At 48.0% G+C, this 18,094-nt stretch overlaps 1 protein-coding gene across 1 annotated transcript in view; it reads right to left on the reverse strand.

The window, feature by feature from the left end:
* Positions 1 to 547: 547 nt before the first annotated feature.
* Positions 548 to 18,094, reverse strand: part of SLC13A4 (solute carrier family 13 (sodium/sulfate symporter), member 4) — a 51,341-nt gene continuing 33,794 nt past the window's right edge. The window contains exons 8-16 of the mRNA XM_006861158.1: positions 16,061 to 16,245; positions 11,240 to 11,359; positions 8,660 to 8,761; positions 6,558 to 6,659; positions 4,919 to 5,016; positions 4,678 to 4,802; positions 2,631 to 2,792; positions 1,300 to 1,437; positions 548 to 685 (exon numbers count right to left, since the gene is read on the reverse strand). Of these exons, the coding sequence (XP_006861220.1) occupies positions 548 to 685; positions 1,300 to 1,437; positions 2,631 to 2,792; positions 4,678 to 4,802; positions 4,919 to 5,016; positions 6,558 to 6,659; positions 8,660 to 8,761; positions 11,240 to 11,359; positions 16,061 to 16,245 (1,170 nt within the window). The remainder of the gene's footprint in view (positions 686 to 1,299; positions 1,438 to 2,630; positions 2,793 to 4,677; positions 4,803 to 4,918; positions 5,017 to 6,557; positions 6,660 to 8,659; positions 8,762 to 11,239; positions 11,360 to 16,060; positions 16,246 to 18,094) is intronic.

Below are 18,094 nucleotides of genomic sequence, written 5' to 3' on the forward strand. Positions count from 1 at the left end.
AGTCTCCCACCATGAGGAGCTGGAGAGAGGAGCTGATGTGGAGTCTCCCGCCATGAGGAGCTGTCATTGGCTGTGCACAGCTAGGGTGCTGGGGATTGCTCACTCAACTCCGAGAAAGAAGTTAATTAGAACAGAACTGTGTGAGGCAAACGGCTTCCGCTCGCCTACGAAACTGAGGAAGCTGATGGTCCGAATCCGCCCAGCATCTCTGTGGAGGAAAGTCCCGATGACCCGCTGCTGTAAATGGTACAGCGCTGGGAGTCAGCATCAAGTCAAGGGCCTGTCTGTGAGGTTTTGCACGGTGGACAGCGAGGGCTAAGGCTGTCTTCTCCTCTGTGCAGAGACCATGGTGAGAAGAGACACAGGAGTGGAGACGAGTCTAGGCTTTCCTGGGAGGTGGCGATAAGGAAGGGGCGGAGTGTGATCCCGTTGCGCTGTCCCTCGGGTTGGAGATGGCCACATCTTCTGCTGGGGAGGCCACAGGCTTCATTCCTGTTGGCATTGTGGGCTGTGGTTCAGATTCAGCTGGGCCCCGGTGGCTCCTTGACTAGGCCTGGTCAGTGATGTTACTGACCTCAGCCCAGACAGGAAACGTGTCCAGGTGGAAGAGGCTAACTCCCCACGTGTTGATGGCCACCGTCACTATTACCAAACCAATGACATTGACCCCCAGGCCAGCTTTCACCTGTGGACACAAACCAGCATACCCTAGTCACTCCGATGACACAGCAGGACAGACCCATGTGACCTTGGGGGCCTCTGGATGTGGGGTTGGGCTTAGTCCCATGACTTTCTCATTGCATCTGGCTATAAGGGGAGGCCCGCATCTGTAACTCGGAGCACAGACAGATGGAATGTTAAAGTGCATTCTGCAGGCTAGTTGTAGGAAAATATGGTAGACGAAACGCACAGGTCTCATGAAAGTAGGGCATCTCAGGGCTAATACAATGAGGGCAGTCAGAAAGCATCTTAAAAAGCAATGATGGCGAGACGGGCTCATGCACTTTGGACATGTCATCAGGAGGGACTAGTCAAAAGGTTGGCAGGTCAAACCCGCCCAGAGGCACCTTGGGAGACAGGCTTCCAAGTCTTGGAAATGACTATGGAGCAGTTTACTCTGCAGGCATGGGGCAGCCATGGGTGGGAATGAACTCAATGGTAATTAATGTCAACAAACCGAAAACTGGTTTCCACCAGCATCGTTCATTCTTCCTGCCACCACAGATGGAGGGTTTTCAGCAAAGGGCTCGGCTTTAGAGGAAGGCTGGACACTGTCCCTGAGCTCAGCCCACGACTCACCATGTCTTTGATCTGGCAGTGCCCATAGCTGAAGACGATGGCATTGGGTGGGTTACCCACAGGCAGCATCACTGCAAAGGAGATGCACATGGTGACCGGGATCAGGGTGTAGAGCGGGTTAATGCGCAGCGTTTCAGACTGCGGGAGAGAACACACAGGTTGTCAGGCTGAGCTCACACTCATGGAGTTCAATCCCTGACCTCATACCACACACCTGCTTCCACGCTGTCCTGACCAGCCTGGCCCCTGTTGGACACTCATGGTGGGGGGCATTAGGGGGAGTGAGCTGAGGCTGTTCCTTCATTTTCAATGGGGCAAGGGTTCTGAGCTAACTCCTAGATGGGGTGTTTCATCTCTGGGTGCTGGTTTATGGAGATAGTTTTCACATTTTATTCACGAGAGGATAAATCCTTTCTTTAAACAAAAATCTTGTGTATCAGCTGATTTGATGAAAGCAGGAAGCCCTTTTTCATGGGAGTGATCTTGGGAAGGTCATCACTTGTGGGACTGGATCCCGTAGACATGCTTACCATCAACAATGACAAGTTTTAATGAGCCCTGAGCAAGAAGTCGGGTGGTCTGGGGAACAGGGAGGCTTTGGGATCAGATGGAGCAGGAGGACAGGATTATGTTGGGTGGGGAGGAACCTTCACTCCTTGCAGAGTGGGGTGAGGTGTATTATTTTGGGGTGGCAGAGCCACCCCAGGACCTGGAAGTCGTTCCTTCTCCTTTGTCGGTATTAACAAATCAGTCTGAGCCTGTGGGACGCAGCTGGCCTTGCTCCTGATTCCCAGAACCCCTTGGGCAGTGAAATTGGGTGACAGCAGTGAGTTATTGTCTGGTTTTTGTGGCGCTTGTGTGTTTCGGGGAGTGTTTTGTCTCCCTTCTCTGAGGTTGCCTCTTTAGCACCCCTGTTGGGTCTTAACTCAGGAGGGAAAGGTGGAGGTTGATTGTGGGGAGTTGGGATCTGGGGACACAAAGTTGTCTTCTCCACACTTTTGTGTTCAGGGGGGCCCTGAGCACCCTTGCTGGGGACAGACTGATTTCAGTGGCCCAGGATCGGGCAGTGTTTTGTTCTGCTGTGCATAAGGTCGCTATGAGTCGGTACCAACTTGATGACACCTAACAACAACAATCCTCATCCTTAGGAAAAGTGTCCAGAACACTTTTGAGTTAATTTCTTAAGTGCTATTTGAAAAGCATCCTTTTCTAAGCTGTGGTTTGAACACCAATCGTGAAGGTGGGAGGCAGTGGCCAGAGGAAGAGACGCAGCCAGGGGCGGGGATGGGGAAGGGGATGCCCCTGGGCCAGCCACAGCCCCCTCCACTCACCAGGCTGCACAGGATGGGCAGGAAGATGGTGATGGTGGCCGGGTTGCTCACAAACTCAGTGACAATAGACACCAGGATGCAGGCCAGCAGGCTGACAGCCCACGGAGGGAGGCTGCTCAGGGACAACATCTGGTGTCCGATCCACGTGGAGAGACCCGAGCTCTGTGTGGGGAGAGGGAGCCTGTGATAAAGCTCTCAGACAGGCGGCAGGTGGGGCCATCAGACCGGCTCCCTATCTTTCCTGGCTGACCCTGAGGCCTCCCAGCTCTTATGAAGTCATTCCTGCTGCCCAGAACATTCTTTCCTAGGGTTGTACAACCCTGATCCCTTCAGAACCTCGGCTTATGGGTTGCTGCTCTGTGACTTACTGCCGAGGTCCTTCCTGGGATGTTGGCTGGAGGCCTGACCAGGCCTGGGATCTGTAAGACATCTGCCCTAGGCTCTTACCCAGAATGCCATGTGTCAGTCTCCACTCTGCTTTTGAAATCCATTTTTCTGGGTGGTTTCTGAGGGCCCGAGTGGGGAAAGCTGAACACAGGCAGTTTTACACGAGCCATGAGGGAGCGAGAGATTCCAGCTGTTCAGCCTCTATGTGTTTCAGGTTCAGGTCCCATCATGGCTGACACTGGATCCACCATATGCCAGAGCTTTTGCCAACCCAAACAATGTTTGCTGACTCTCCAAAACATGGAAAGTATGCTGCCATTTCCAAGCTTTTTCCATTACCAACATTCAGACACCTTCACCCAAACCAGTGGCTATTCCTAGGTTGGAACATTTCACTTGGTTGGAAGATGTTCATGTACCAAAGGTGAGACTAGAATCCCTGGATGCCACATGCATTTTCCCTCCCTCCTTCAGTCCTCCCTTCCTTGTCTCCCTTCTGTGACTGACATGCACTGACATTTCCTATGGTAGCCTATACAACAACAAAACCCATGCTTACTGTCATTGAGTTAACTCTGACTCGTAGCACCCCTATGTTTGTATGGTTTCCAAGACATCTTTAGGGGAGCACGGTGGTGGTGGTGTGCCACCAAGTTGGTCCTGGCTCATAGTGACCCTGCATAGGGTTTCTGAGGCTATAAATTTATGGGAGCACAAAGCCTTCTCTCTCTCCTGTGGAGTTACTGGCAGATTCAAAGTGCTGATCTTGCAATGAGCAGCCCAGTTCACAACCCATTATTCTACCAGGGCATCCCTCTGAGAGGCTGGTGGGTTTGAACTACAGACCTTTCAGTTAGCAGTTCAGTTAGCTTATCCTATCCAGGTATTGCTGTTAGATGCCGCTGAGTCGGTTCCAACTCATAGCAACCCAACACACAACAGAACAAAACACTGCCCAGTCCTGCGCCATGCTCACAGCTGCGGTTAAGCTTGGGCTCGCTGCTGCCCAGAATGCCAATCCATCTCATTGAAAGGCTTCCTCTTTTTTGCTGACTCTCCACTCTACCAACCATGATGTCCTTCCCTAGGAACTGGTCCCTCCTGCTACTACAAATTCCATACAGCAATGGAGGAGAGGGGCAGGAAGCAGGGCGAGACATTTGTTTTAGAATTCCTCAAGCTACTCGTTTTTTTTTTTTTTTTACTATTAAAAACAGCTTTACTGCACAATCAGCAGGATGTGTGTTCTTTTTTCCAAATTCATCAGAAGGTCATCTGGGCATCCTAGTCACCTCATGGCAACTCACAGACCACTGATGTCCCAAGTCTCTCAGACTTCTCTCTGTTGGCAACTATGTCACCTGGAAACACCATGTCCTCTGGACATGTCCATGGGCTGACCACGAGCTGCAGAACCAGGAGGCAGGGAATGTGCAGAGCCTTGAGGCCGGTACCATTTCCCTCTTACACCACACGACGAAACCTTGCTCACTGGACAGGCGGGGCAGGCCACCATCCTGCCTCAGCTGCTCCCTTCTCAGAGCTCTGGTAGGCCTTCACCTCTCTGCTTCTCAGCGTCTTGGCCTTCTCTCTCCATCCATCCTAGAAGTGAAGCTGCTAGAAAGATCCAGTCCCCACCAGAACAGAACACAAGCGGTACCTTGCTGCCTGAGGCCAGCGCGTAGCCCCCTCCCACCAGGATGACGATCTCCCAGGGCATGGTCTTCTGAAAGTCCTTCCATGTGATGATGGGTTCCGACCCCAGCGAGGGCTCCTCAGGCTCCCCTGGCCACAGGCAGACAGAGATGCAGAGCAGTGAGGCCATGGGGGCAGGTGGGGTGGGGAGGACACTATCCTTCTACCTGAGCCAGCCCCAGCGTCTCCCCAGAACTGTCCCTCACCCTCATCCTTCTTTCCGAAGCGCGGCTTCTTGGCTGGAATCAGGAAGAGCAGGAAGCCGAGGAAGAGGGACACAGTGGCGTCTGTGCGGTAGCCTTTCCTAGACAAGAGGGAGGGAGGGTCAGGAGCCCGGCCTGGGAGCAGGTGAACACAACTCCTTGTTAAGACCTGGACTAGTGGTGACACTTCCGCGCCCCCAGTGGCCACCATAGTCCCCCACACTGAGAAGAATGGGCAGTGGTTTGTGTCTGGACACAGGGTCTGGCTAATGTGGATCTGTGGTTAACACAGCCTTCGGTATGGACTGCATTTCAATGTAAAGAAAACCAAAATCCTCACCACTGGACCAATAAACAGCATTCTTATCAACAGAGAAAAGATTGAAGTTGTCAAGGACTTCATTCTTCTTGGATCAACTATCAACACTCACGGAAGCAGCAGTCAAGAAATCAGACGACGTACTGCATTAGGCAAATCTGCTGCACAAGACCTTTTTAAAGTGTTGAAGAACAAAGATGTCAGCTTGAGGACTAGAGTGCACCTGACCCAAGCCATGGCATTTTCAATAACCGCACATGGATGCGAAAGCTGGACAGTGAATAAGGAAGACCGTAGAAGAATTGATGCCTTTGAGTTATGGTGTTGGAGGAGAATATTTAAAGTGCCATGGGCTGCCAAAAGGATCAATACGGATCTGTTGGAAGAAGTGTAGCCAGAATGCTCCTTGGAGGCCAACATGGCCAAACTTCGTCTCTCATACTTTGGACATATTGTCAGGAGGAACCAGTCACTGGAGAAGAATATCATGTTTGGTAAGGGTGGAGGGTCAGAGAAAAAGAGGAAGACCCCCAGCGAGATGGATTGACAAAGTGGCAACATCAATGGGCTAAAGTGTGGCAACAATAGTGAGGTTGGCCCAGGACCAGGCAGTGTTTTGTTCTGTTGTACACAAGGTCACTATGAGTTGGTTCCGACTTGATGGCAGTAACAAAAATTGGCCAGCCAATGCTGACTCATGCTGACCTATGCCCAATGGGACTAAATGTTGCCCAGTCCTGCGTCACTCTCAAATCCAATCGTATGCATATCTGACCGTGTGTCCACAGGGTTTTCAATGTCTGATTTTCTGAAGCAGATCACCAGGGCTTTCTTTCTCTCTAGTCTGTCTTAGTCTGTAAGCTCTGATGAAGCCTGTTAAGCTTTCACAGCTACACTCCAGCCTCCACTGATAGACTGGTGTGTTCACTGGGAATCGAACCTGAACCTCGCTCATGAGAGGTGGGAATTCTATACTGAACCATCAATGCACCTGTTTCTCAAAAACTGCCCCCAGCTGACCAAACCCACTGCCGCTGAAATGATTCTAATTCATCGTGACCCCGGGGGATGGCGTGGAACTGCAGGTACATGTCTGAGGCTGTCATCTTTACGGAAGCAGATCACCTCATCTTCCTCCTGAAGAGCTGCAGGTGGGTTTGAGCCACCAGCTTGCAGTGAGCAGCGATGACTTTAATCACCGACAAGTACAGCTTCCCTAGAGGGGACCTCCCTCCTAAATTCAGGTCTACCCCAGGGACACAACAGTGGCCTCAGGAACCTCGGTGAAAGGCTTGTTCTCAATGGAGAGATGACGGCACTTACTTCTCAAAGAAGGAGTCCCAGCCTGGGACAAAGCCAGGCTCCCTGGTGAACCACAGGACAGTCATCAGCACGAAGAAAAACCCAGTCACCATCTCCGGGTAGCTGCCAAACAAAACAGAAAGGTCTCCCCAGGACTGGTACGTCCCTTTTAGCCTTTCCCCTTTGCTTCTGGGTACTCCTGCCATAGGGGGTCCCAGACATGGGAGGCATGGCCCATCATCCCTGCTCCACCACTGTGAGTGGCCGAAATGACCTGAAGGCAGCTCACTGGAGAGGTGTCGGTGTGCGGGGACAGTGACCAGAGTACCAGATACTAACAAGGTCACTGAAAATACGGCCCTGGAGGGGAGAGAGAGGTAGGCTCATTCCCTTCCTCCAAGAACAGAACCTGAGATGCACATGGGTGCCTGACTGATGACAAAGTGAAGCAGCCTAAATCCTCAGTGACATTCCACGACACTGAGTGAGACGAGACGCAGCCAGTCACAGTCATGTCTCCATGAAATCATCCCTTCATATCAATGGAGATGCATCCATTATGACCAATAATAAAGAAGAGTTAAAGGCAGGAAAATCACCGTGAGAAAGGCAATTGGCTCCACTGAGTGGTATCCAATCTGTCTGGGCGGGGTTGATGAAAGGAGATGGGGATAGGTCTCTTGTGATACAATAGTGAATAATTATTATCAGGACTGATTGTGAGGGTTGGAAATGTAAAGGTAGATGTTTTGTAGCAAAAGGAGGGGAGTGATTAACTTTTCAGGCTAGGAGCGGAGGTCCCGGGGACAATCAAGGGATTAAAGCGGAGAGCAGGACCCTACCCAGAGAAGCAGTAGAGATGGAGGCAGAGACGATGACGTGGAGAGATGGAGCAGCTGGGGACTTTAGATCCAGAGAGGGAGAGGGGCTGTGTGCTGATGACCAGGGGGCAGGCTTGCAGGGTATACCCTTTGGTTGATTGATGTTGCATGGAGGGGATTGTAACCAACCATGGCAATGAAACAATATATGATAGGATGAATGTAAAGCTAATGCTCTCCCATGTAAACTATCACATAATTCACAATAAAACATTAAAAAAAAAAAATTCTCAGCAGGCAGTTGAAGTGGAATGAATGGGTTTGAAGCCCTGCTTCTATTATGGAGTAAGCACCCAAATGAAATGGCTTTCTAAAGCAGAAGCCAGTGAACTAGTTCTTAAAAAGCCAGGCAGGAATTACTGTAGCGGAATCTCTGGGTGGTACAAATAGTTAACACACTTGGTTGCTAACCAAAATGTTGGAGGTACAAGTCCACTCATAGGTTCCTTGGAAGAAAGGCTTGGTGACCTACTTTATCAGTCCCTGAACTCTTTGTGAAGCCCAGTTCTACTCCGGCACATTTGGGAATACCATGAGTCGGCATTGATTCTATAGCAACTGTTTTGACTGGTTTACTTAGTTTTCAAGTTTGTAGACCCTTTACTCCCTCACAAGTACTCAATTTCCCCTAACAACAACAACCACAACAGAGTTTTTAATAACTGATGTTTTTTAAAGGCATTTCTTTTGAGGTGTCTCTGGGTGGACTTGAACCTCCAACCTTTGGGGGTAGTGAGTGTGTTAACTGCTTGCACCACCTGGGACCTCCCCCAACTGCTAGAAAAGACGATCTCTCATTGGAGAAATGCTAGGTCATTCGGTTGTGGTTGTTGTTGTTAGGCGCCATCGAGTCAGTACCGACTCACTGGGGAAGCTGAGAAATGGCTGAGGCTGCTAGTAATTTCTTGGACTCTCCCTGTCGGTATTGAATGCTGACGTTGCCCTAAAAATAGCACAAAGTCTTCTTTCTCACTGGGAGTGAGGGTCACGTGAGGACCCACTCTGAGCCATGGAAAGGAATCCGGCATGTCCCAGTCGGTTGCAAAGCTGCCTCTATATACAACACTCCACCCACCCACACCTTGGGCTTGAAACCAGCTTGACTTTGGCATCAGCGGCATCTCCTAAATGCTTGGATTCACGTTGTAGAGAACTCCCCCGCCTGAGAGATGGGTGGGAACAGAGCTGTGTCTGTAGGCCTCGTGCAGGCCCTGGCAGACACCGGCTGAGCGGCGGTTTTACCTGATGTCACCTAGCTTGTCATACTCCTCCTGGATTCTCTTCTCCGACAGCTCTTCCCGTTTGGTCTTCTTCTTCTTGCTGAGAGAGCAGGTCTCTTTAAAACTGCAAAGGGAGAAGAAGCATAGGAATAAAGCGACCAAGCTTCCAAGGCCTGGAGGAAATCCAACAATGAGCAAGCGCTAAACTCCTTGCTGTGATCACCCCATACACCCTGTGTCCCCACCATACACATGCCTTTCAAGGTACACAGCCCCACTTCAGCCTGCTCCCTTGCCTTTGTGTGCGCATCCATCTGGGTAAATCTCCGGTATAATCAGTGTCAATCCTTGGGTGCTGCAAATGGTTAGTACGCGCAGCAAACGTGGGCAATGTGAGCCCACCAAGAAGTGTCTCTGCAGAAAGTCCTGGCAATCCACATCTCAAAAATCATCCATTGAGAACCCCATGGGTGAAAGGAGATGGGGATACGATTTTTATGATTCAATCGTGAGTAAATATTACCATGACTAATTGCAATGGTCACAACTGTAAAAGTAGAAGTTTTGCAACATAACGGGGGGAGGAGTTAATCTTACAGTCCAGGAACAGAGGACCCTAGGACCATCAAGGGAGAAGAACATGAGTGGAATGTGGGACCCTATCCAGAGAAGCAGGGACACCAGAGATGGAGGCAGAGATGAGGACATGGAGAGAGGGAGCAGCTGAGGATTCCAGACTCATGGAAAGAGAAAGGCTGTGTGCTGGCAGCCAGGAGGCAGGCCTGCAGAATGTACCTTTGGGTTGTTTATGTGTACATCCAAAACAAAACAAAACAAAAAACAGCAACAGAGGGTACAGAAGCAAATACTGTTGAATTTGAATGGTGATGCATGGAGGGGATTGTAATTATTGCAATGATATGAAATACAATAGGATGAGTGTAAAACTGATGTTCTCCCATGTAAATGATCACTCAATGCACAATGTTGTTGTTGTTATGTGCCTTACAGTCGGTTCCGACTCATAGCGACCCTGCACAGGGTTTCTGAGGGTGTAAATCTTTACAGGAGCAGAAAGCCTCATCTTTCTCCCGCGGAAGAGCTGGTAGTTTCGAAACTGCTGACCTTGTGGTTCGCAGCCCGATTCGTAACCACTACACTACCAGAGCTCCTTATAAAAGCTTTTTTTTAAAAAAAAGAACGCCCCCCCCCCCCAATGCTACTCCAACATGCATTGATGGCATTGCTGTGAACTGGAGTTGACTAGCTGGCAATCGGTTGGTAATCGGTTGGTTATATCTTAGGGATGTTTGCCAATGTTATTTTTTGCCAATGGTGCTGCTTCTATATACTTGTCTCTGTCTATAATATGAATCAGTGTGGTGTGGTACATGTGTACAGATGTTGATTATGTTTGCGTGTTACACACACACATATAAGGGCATTTCAAAAAGTTTTGGGGCAAATTCCATTATCTTTTGACTCCATTTGTCCATGAACTTTTTGAAGGTCCCTCATACATGTGTGTGTGTGTGTGTGTTTGTCTAGAGACAAGGCTTGTCTGGGGCAAGGGTGGATGTTTGTTTTGTACGAACAGCACGGGAGCTACAGATGTGTATACCCACCATGGATTTGACAAGTCTCCATAAATAAAAGAGCTCACAGAATGTTCCTTGGCCAACAGGAGCATTGAGGTCCATGGATCACTAGCAAAATATACATATGTCCCCTCAAATTTGGAGTAATCTGATGGCTATAAAGAAAAGGCTTATGAAGCAGATAAGAGTTCTGGTGTGGCACTGTAGGATAAAGGAGCTCTGGTAGCATAGTGGCTACGAATCGGGCTGTGAATCGCAAGGTCAGCAGTTTGAAACTACCAGCTGTTCCACGGGAGGAAGATGTGGCTTTCTGCTCCTGTAAAGATTTACAGCCTCGGAAACCCTGTGCAGGGTGGCTCTGAGTTGGAACCGACTCCGCAGCACAAAACCAACAAACTGTAGGATAAGCGCAGGACTGCAAAGTCGGTTTGAACCAGAAGGTCGGTGGTTCAAACTCACCAGTCCTGCCTAGCAAATCCTATCTATACTGGGTTGCTATGAATCGGAACTGACTCAACGGCACTTAACAACAAACAGATGAATACTTCAAGGGAAACTGATATTTCTAGGGGACTGTCTGATGTATTTTGAGAGGTCTGAACCTACACACACCAACTACTAAGTGTAAACCATGTGTATCAATAAAATGAAGCTTAAGGCAACTTCACTTGAAGGGATGTTTTTAGAAGTTAGTTGGAATTGCTCTATGTACTTTGGAAGCCATAACAAGACATTAAACAACCTCCAACTTAGACTTTTTTTTTTTAGAAATCTGAGAGACCCTCTAACCAACGAGTTTACAATTAGGAGCATTTCAGGGTAGAGCTTGTCATGAAGACAGGAGTCCATGGACAGCTAGAGAGACGAGAACAGAGCGTCCGGCCGGCTCCCACCACGGCATGTTCCACAGGCCTCCTCTGTGACTGATATGCAGCGCCCCCTGGAGGAGACTCCTCCCAGCCTGTGAGTCCCTCAGCTGCTTGCTGCCGGGCCCAGGAACTCACTTGCAGCCCAGGAACAGCCAGTGCATCCAGAGCCAGCTGACCACCAGCATGATGAGGGAGATGGGGAAGCTGAAGAGGAACCAGGTGCCGAAGTTGACCACCTCTGCGGCCGGATATTGGCTGGAAGGTAAAGAACCAGGTTAGGTATTCGTAAAGGGTGCGATTCTACATTGCATTTTGGACAGTACACGGTACAGTCCGTCTGTCTCATATACTTACCCAGACATGATAAACATGACCCTGAACTCACCCACTGTTAGGGAGTCTTTCCGACCCTGTATAGAGTTTCTGAGCCTGTCTTTTACAGGAGCAGAAAGCCTCCTCTACAGGTTTAAACTGCCAACCTTCTGTTTAGTAGTCTAGTGCTTACTCTACAGCTTCACCAGGGCTCCAAAGTTCAGCAAAGAATCATGAATTAAGCTTGAAAAAAAACAGGGCACCTAAGCATTGAAAATTTTATTGATAAAGTGTATCCAAGGAGCCTTTGTTGTGCAAACATTAAGACTTTGCTAACTCAAAGGTCGGCAGTTTGAACCCACCCAGAAACTCTGTGGAAGAAATACCTGATGATCTGCTTCCATAAGATCAAACCCACTGAGTGATTAACTTTTCAGTCTAGAAGCGGAGGTCCCTAGGACCATCAAGGGAGAAGAGCAGAGAGCGGGACCCTACCCAGAGAAGCAGTGATGCCCGAGATGGAGGCAGAGACAATGACGTGGAGATGGAGCAGCTGGGGACTTTAGACACAGAGAGGGAGAGGGACTGTGTGCTGATGACCGGGGGGGGCAGGGGCGGGGGGTGTCAGGCTTGTATTGTATACCCTTTGGTTGGTTGGTGATGCATGAAGGGGATTGTAACCATGGTATTGAAACGATATACAATAGGATGAATGTAAAACTAATGTTCTCCCATGTAAACTATCACATAATTCACAATAAAATATTTAAGAAAAAAAAAAAAAAGATCAAACCCACTGCCAACAAGTTGACTCCAATTCACTCTGAGCCCCACAGAGTCGGGCAGAGCTGCCCCATGGGGTTCCCAAGGTTGCCATCTTTCCGGAGGTAGACTGATTCATCTTTCTCCTGCAGAGTGGCTCGTGGGTTTGGACTGCCAACTTTTCTGTTAGCAGTAGAGTGCTTAATCACTGCTCCACCATTGCTCCTCTCTCATAAAGGCTGTTGTTGCTGTTAAGTGCTGTCGAGTCAGTTCTGACTCATAGCGAGTTGGCTCTGATATACAGGGTTTTTGAGGAGCGGCTGGTGAGCTTGAACTGCCGACCCTGTGGTTCAAACCGACCTTGCAGTCCATGGTGCCATAGGTATTGCCAAGTTGGCCCCATTTACAGCAGAATAAAACACTGCTCAGTCCTTACAGTCACAGCTGTGGTTGAGGGTACCATTCTTTTTCTCTGACTCTCTACTTTACCAAGCATGATGTCCTTCTGCAGCAAAGGGTCCTTCCTGATTATGTATCCACAATATGTGAGACAAGGTCTTGCCACACTTGCTTCTAAGGAGCATTATGGTTGTACATTTTCCAAGACAGATTTATTTGTTCTTCTGGCAGTTCATTGCTTTTTGTTTTTAATTTTTCAAATGTTTTTAAAAACTTTTTATTGTGAACTGAGTGAAGGTTTATTACAGCTTTACATTCAACAAATCATACACTGTGTTTCATCTCAGTGATTCCAATCCCCCTCCATGCACCAATAGCTCTCCTGCTCCTCCCTGTGCTTCCTGTTTGCATTCCACCCACCTTCCTATCCCTTCTCAACTTTGTCCTTATGCATACGTTGTCCTTTTGACCATTCCATGGTGCGCACACTTCACTAGTGTCATGCCCCCTATAAACCTATCTACTGTTTGGCTGAAAATTGGGCCACGAGGGTATGTGCTTTTCCAGACCTGAGGGGTGGCTGAGGGTCATAGTCTCAGGCATCCTCCAGTCTCTTTTTGACCAGTAAACTTGGTCTTCTTCTTTGTTTTAAAAAATAAATAATTTTTTGAATTTTGTTCAACTTTTTCTCCCATTCTATCCGAGTCCCTCTAAGATGATCTCTTTCAAACTGTCCTGTTCTGTCTCAGAGCAGTGGAGATTGATGTTCACGTGTTCCTTAGTCCACTGGATTCATTGATTCCCAGGCTCTTCAATTCTTATCACTCTTCTTTCTTCCACACACAGAGAGACCAATGATGGTGGTTATGTGCTGTGGAGTCGGTTCCGACTCATAGAGACCCTGTACAGGGTTTCTGAAGCTGTAAATCTTTACGGGAGCAAAAAGTCTCATCTTCCTCCTGTGAAACGGCTGGTAGTTTCAAACCACTATGGTACCAGAGCTCCTTGAAGAGGCCAACAACTTCACTTTCGATGGTCACTCATGAGCTTTCAAGATCCCAGATGCTACTCACCCAAGTATGACATTGTCTTTGTGAACTATGTTATGCTAATTGACCATGGTGTCCCCTGAGTGGCTGTCCTTTGTAGTTGTCCTTAGGTGTCATTGAGTTAGTTCTGTCTCATAGTGATTCTGTGCACAACATAACAAAACATGCTCAGTTCTGTGCCAGTCTCACAACTGTTGTTACGGCTGCCACTGTACCGACTGATCTTGTCGGAGGTCTTCCTCTTTTTCACGGACTCTCAACTTTGCCAAACAGTATGTGTTTTCCAGGGTCCCAACTGATAACATGTGAGGCAAATTCTCATCATCCTGATTGCCAAGGAACATTCTGGCTGCATTTCTTCCAAGAGAGATTTGTTTTTCTTTAGGCAGTACATGGTACTTTCAGTATTCTTCACCAACACTGTCATTCTGATGTATCATTTATTCTCCAGAGCTTGTCATGATCCACACAGTGGAATGCCTTTGCATACTCAAGTTTCTCCTTCCAAATTTTGAATCTTCCTCTCATCTGGATCCTCCCTATCAGCATTTAAACATCTTCCACCTTAAAAATCCCTCTTGACACTAATTTACCCTTGGTAAATTGGGTTACCATCACAACAGAAAGTCACTTGACGGCACCTAACAACAACAATCATCATTCCATCTCCATTTCTTCACCTCCATCTTACTTCTCAATCACTGATGTTGGCCTTTCTGTCCATCGCTTGACCAAAGTGCTTAGGCCCCATTCTCCGGTGACCTCTAGGCCACAAAACCTAATGGTTAGGTACATTTTAGTCCTTTTTTTTTTGGTTGCTCATATTGTGGCTTGAAACACTGTGAACCATTTTTTTTTTTTTAAGGTTTTTATTGTGGATTGAGTGAAAGTTTACAGGGCACATCATCAGTTTCACATTCAACCATTCATATGACTTGTTTCATTACATTGATTATAATCCCCTCCATGAACCATTCCTTTCTTGAAACACTTTCTTCCCTTGGGTAGGATGACACCTGATTTTCCTGGATGTCCTCTATCTTGTCGGATGCTGTTTTTTTTTTTTTTTTTTTTGAGTCCACATTAAATGCTTAAACTTAATGTTTATGCTCGCTGCTCTTCTTCTTACAAATATTCTCCCTGAGTTGTTTCATCCAGCCCTTAGCTTCAATGACCAGATGCATGCCAACAGGACCAAGGAACACCTAATTCGTGGGGCCCAGGGCAAAATGAAAATGTGGTGTCTCATGTTCATAATTTCAAGATAGGTGTGGGGTGTTTCAGAGCACAGGGCCATGTGTGGACTGCATAGGGTGACTGCCCAGGAGGTCAGCCTTGCCTTCCTCCTCTGTCTCCTGAGGTTCAGAACTACATCTCTGCCCCTCTGTCCACATGCCCCAAGCTTCATTCCTTGTCTTTCCCCTCAAATGTGTTTCTTCTTCACCCAGGTAAAGGACAACTCTGTTGAAGCCAGGAAGCTGAGAGACACACTTCCTGTTTCCTCTCAGGCTCTTTCTAATCCTATCAAGGCCCATCAAGTCCACCTGTGAATCTTTCCAGCCCTGTCTGCAATCCCGCCATGTCTGCTGCCCTACCACCACTGTAGTTGGCTGACCCTGGACATCTGCTGCTCTGAGTTACCTTCTTGCTGGCTCTTTCTCCTTCCCAATCTGTATAGGTTGTTGCTAAGTGCTGTAGAGTAGGTTCCGACATGTAGGGACCCTGTATGTGTTTTGTTTTATTTTCCTTTTAGTATGTGTTTTTTTTTTTTTCCTTTTAGCAAGTGTGTTTTTTTTGTTTTGTTTTGTCTTACTGGTTTTTATTGTGGATTGAGTGAAAGTTTACAGGGCAGATCATCAGTTTTACTAAATTCAACAGATCATTGTCTATGGTTTTTGAGGAGCAGATGGTAGGTTTGAACTGTCGACTTCATGATTTGTAGTCTAGTACTTATTCTATAGTACCACATCAATCTAGTCTCCACTTTTTCATCCAGAATAAGTTTTAAAAACTGGAAGGTAGATCACCTGGCTCCCTGCTTACAATTCTCCAAAGGCTTCTCATGACTTCTAGGGGGGCCCTTGATGGTCTGCCCGCCTCCCTCCTGGGCCTCATCTTTTACTCTCATGCTCTCTCTCTCTCTCTGTGTCTCACATGCGCTGGGCTCTCTTGCCTCAGAACCTGCCTCCACACAGTTATTTCCTTTGCCTGGAAACTCTCCCCTTGTCTCAGTCACTGGACTCATCCTTCATAGTCCTGTTCCGGAGTAGCCCTTCCTTCTTCCAGACTGGTGAGTGCCCCCCTTATAGGCTCTTCCAGCAGGATCCCGTTCACTCACCTATTGGTTCGTGCTCTGCTCTACCCCCAGCACCTGATCCAGTTCAGACACAGGATGGGTGCTTCATAAAGACTGCTGCCTGGGTGAAGGACTTACTTGTTGAAGTGCTCTAGGAAGATGAGGCTGGTGGAGGTGCCGATGATGGTGGTCAGGCCCCCGATGGTCGCGGCATAGGAGATGCTCAGGGACAAGCATTTGCAGATCATCTGGTCATGCTGAGATGGGTACTTTCTGCTTAGCTCCTGCTTCCTGGGGCTGGGGGTCAGGACCAGGGGCTTTTCCTACCAAGGAAAATCCAACACATTTCTGTAACCCAGCCTGACCGCCTGGCAGAGCAAACCTGAGGAGCAGAAGGCACCACTGGCCAATGCTACCCAACAACAAATCCCAATATCGGGTTTATCATTTACCAATGGGGCCGTACCTTTAAGCCTCAGTTTCTTCTTCTGGAAAATGGAGAAAATAATATTTCCTTTGCTGAATTGTTGTGAATAATGAAGAAACAAATGAAGTAACAATAGTCAAAAGGTGGGAACAACCCACGTGTCCATCAACAGATGAATGTTGTTGTTGTTGTTAGGGGCCATCGAGTTGGTACTGACTCGTAGCGACCCTATGCACAGCAGAACAAAACACTGCCGGACCCTGGGCCAACCTCACTACTGTTGGCTACACAAAATGTGGTGCATCAGTGCATCGGAATATTATTCAGCCAAGCAGAGAAACGGGGCTCAGAGTCACGCTAATGTGGCTGAATATTGAAAACGCATGCTAAGTGACATGAGCCAAACACAAAAGGACTAACATGGTGTGATCCTACTTACATGAAACATCTGGGACACGCAAATCATTGAAACCAAAGAAGATTAGTGGCTACTAGGGGATGAAGTTGCCAGAGTCTTCATCCACGATCAACACTCATGGAAGCAGCCGTCAAGAAAGCAAATGACATATTCCATTAGGCAAATCTACTACCAAGGCTTCTTTTCAAGCGTTAAAAAGCCAAGAAGTCTGTTTGAGGACTAAGGTGCACCTGACCCAAGCCATGGTCGTCTCAATAGCCTCATATACGTGTGAAAGTTGGACAACGAATAATGAAGACTGCAGAAGAATCGATGCATATGAATTATGGCATGGTATCCGCGAAGGAGTTCTGGTAGCGTAGTGGTTACAAATCGGGCTGTGAACCTTAAGGTCAGCGGTTCGAACTACCAGCCGCTCCGCGGGAGAAAGATGAGGCTTTCTATTCCCGTAAAGATTTACACCCTCGGAAACCCCGTACAGGGTCGCTATGGGTTGGAACTGACTCGACGGCACTTAACAACAACAACAACATCGGCGAAGAAAGGAGTCCTGGTGTGGCACCGCAGGACTGCAAGGTTGGTTTGCACTGCAAGATTGGAGGTTGAAACCCACCAGGCACTCCTTGGAAACCCTGTACAGGGTCACTGTGAATAGAAACTTACTTGACAGCCGTTAACAACAACAATTGGTGAAGAATACTGAAAGTACCACGGACTGCCAAACGAACAGACAAATTTGTCTTAGAAGAAGTGCAGCCAGAATGTTCCTGGGAAGCAAAGATGGCAAGACTTTATTTCATACACTTTGAACATGTTGTCAGCAGGGACCAGTTCCTGGAAAAGGACATCATGCTTGGCTAAATAGGTTAACGAGAAAGAAGACCTCCAACGAGACAGACCGGCACAGTGACTACTAAAATGGATTCCAACATGACGCTTTTGAGGATGGTGAAGGACTGGGCAGTGTTTTGTTCTGTTGTGCGTAGAATCGCTGAGTTGGAACTGACTCGATGGCACCTAACAATAACAGAGAACGAGGTAGGAGGGGGATGGGGATTACAAAACAAAAAGAATACATGAACTAATATATGTAAGCACTTAGAACCTCCCCCACACATCATGAATGAATTGTTGTTGTTAGGTGCCATCACATCCGGACTGACTCATAGAGGCCCTCTGCACAACATAATGCAACACTGCCCGGTCCTGCGCCAACCTCACAATCATTGCAGTGTTTGAGCCCACTGTGTCAATCCATCTCGTTGGGGGTCTTCCTCTTTTTCTCCAATCCTACACAGTTATTTCCTTTGCCTGGAAACTCTCCCCT

Source organism: Chrysochloris asiatica, unplaced genomic scaffold (assembly GCF_000296735.1).
Source record: "Chrysochloris asiatica unplaced genomic scaffold, ChrAsi1.0 scaffold00041, whole genome shotgun sequence".
Taxonomy (NCBI): domain Eukaryota; kingdom Metazoa; phylum Chordata; class Mammalia; order Afrosoricida; family Chrysochloridae; genus Chrysochloris; species Chrysochloris asiatica.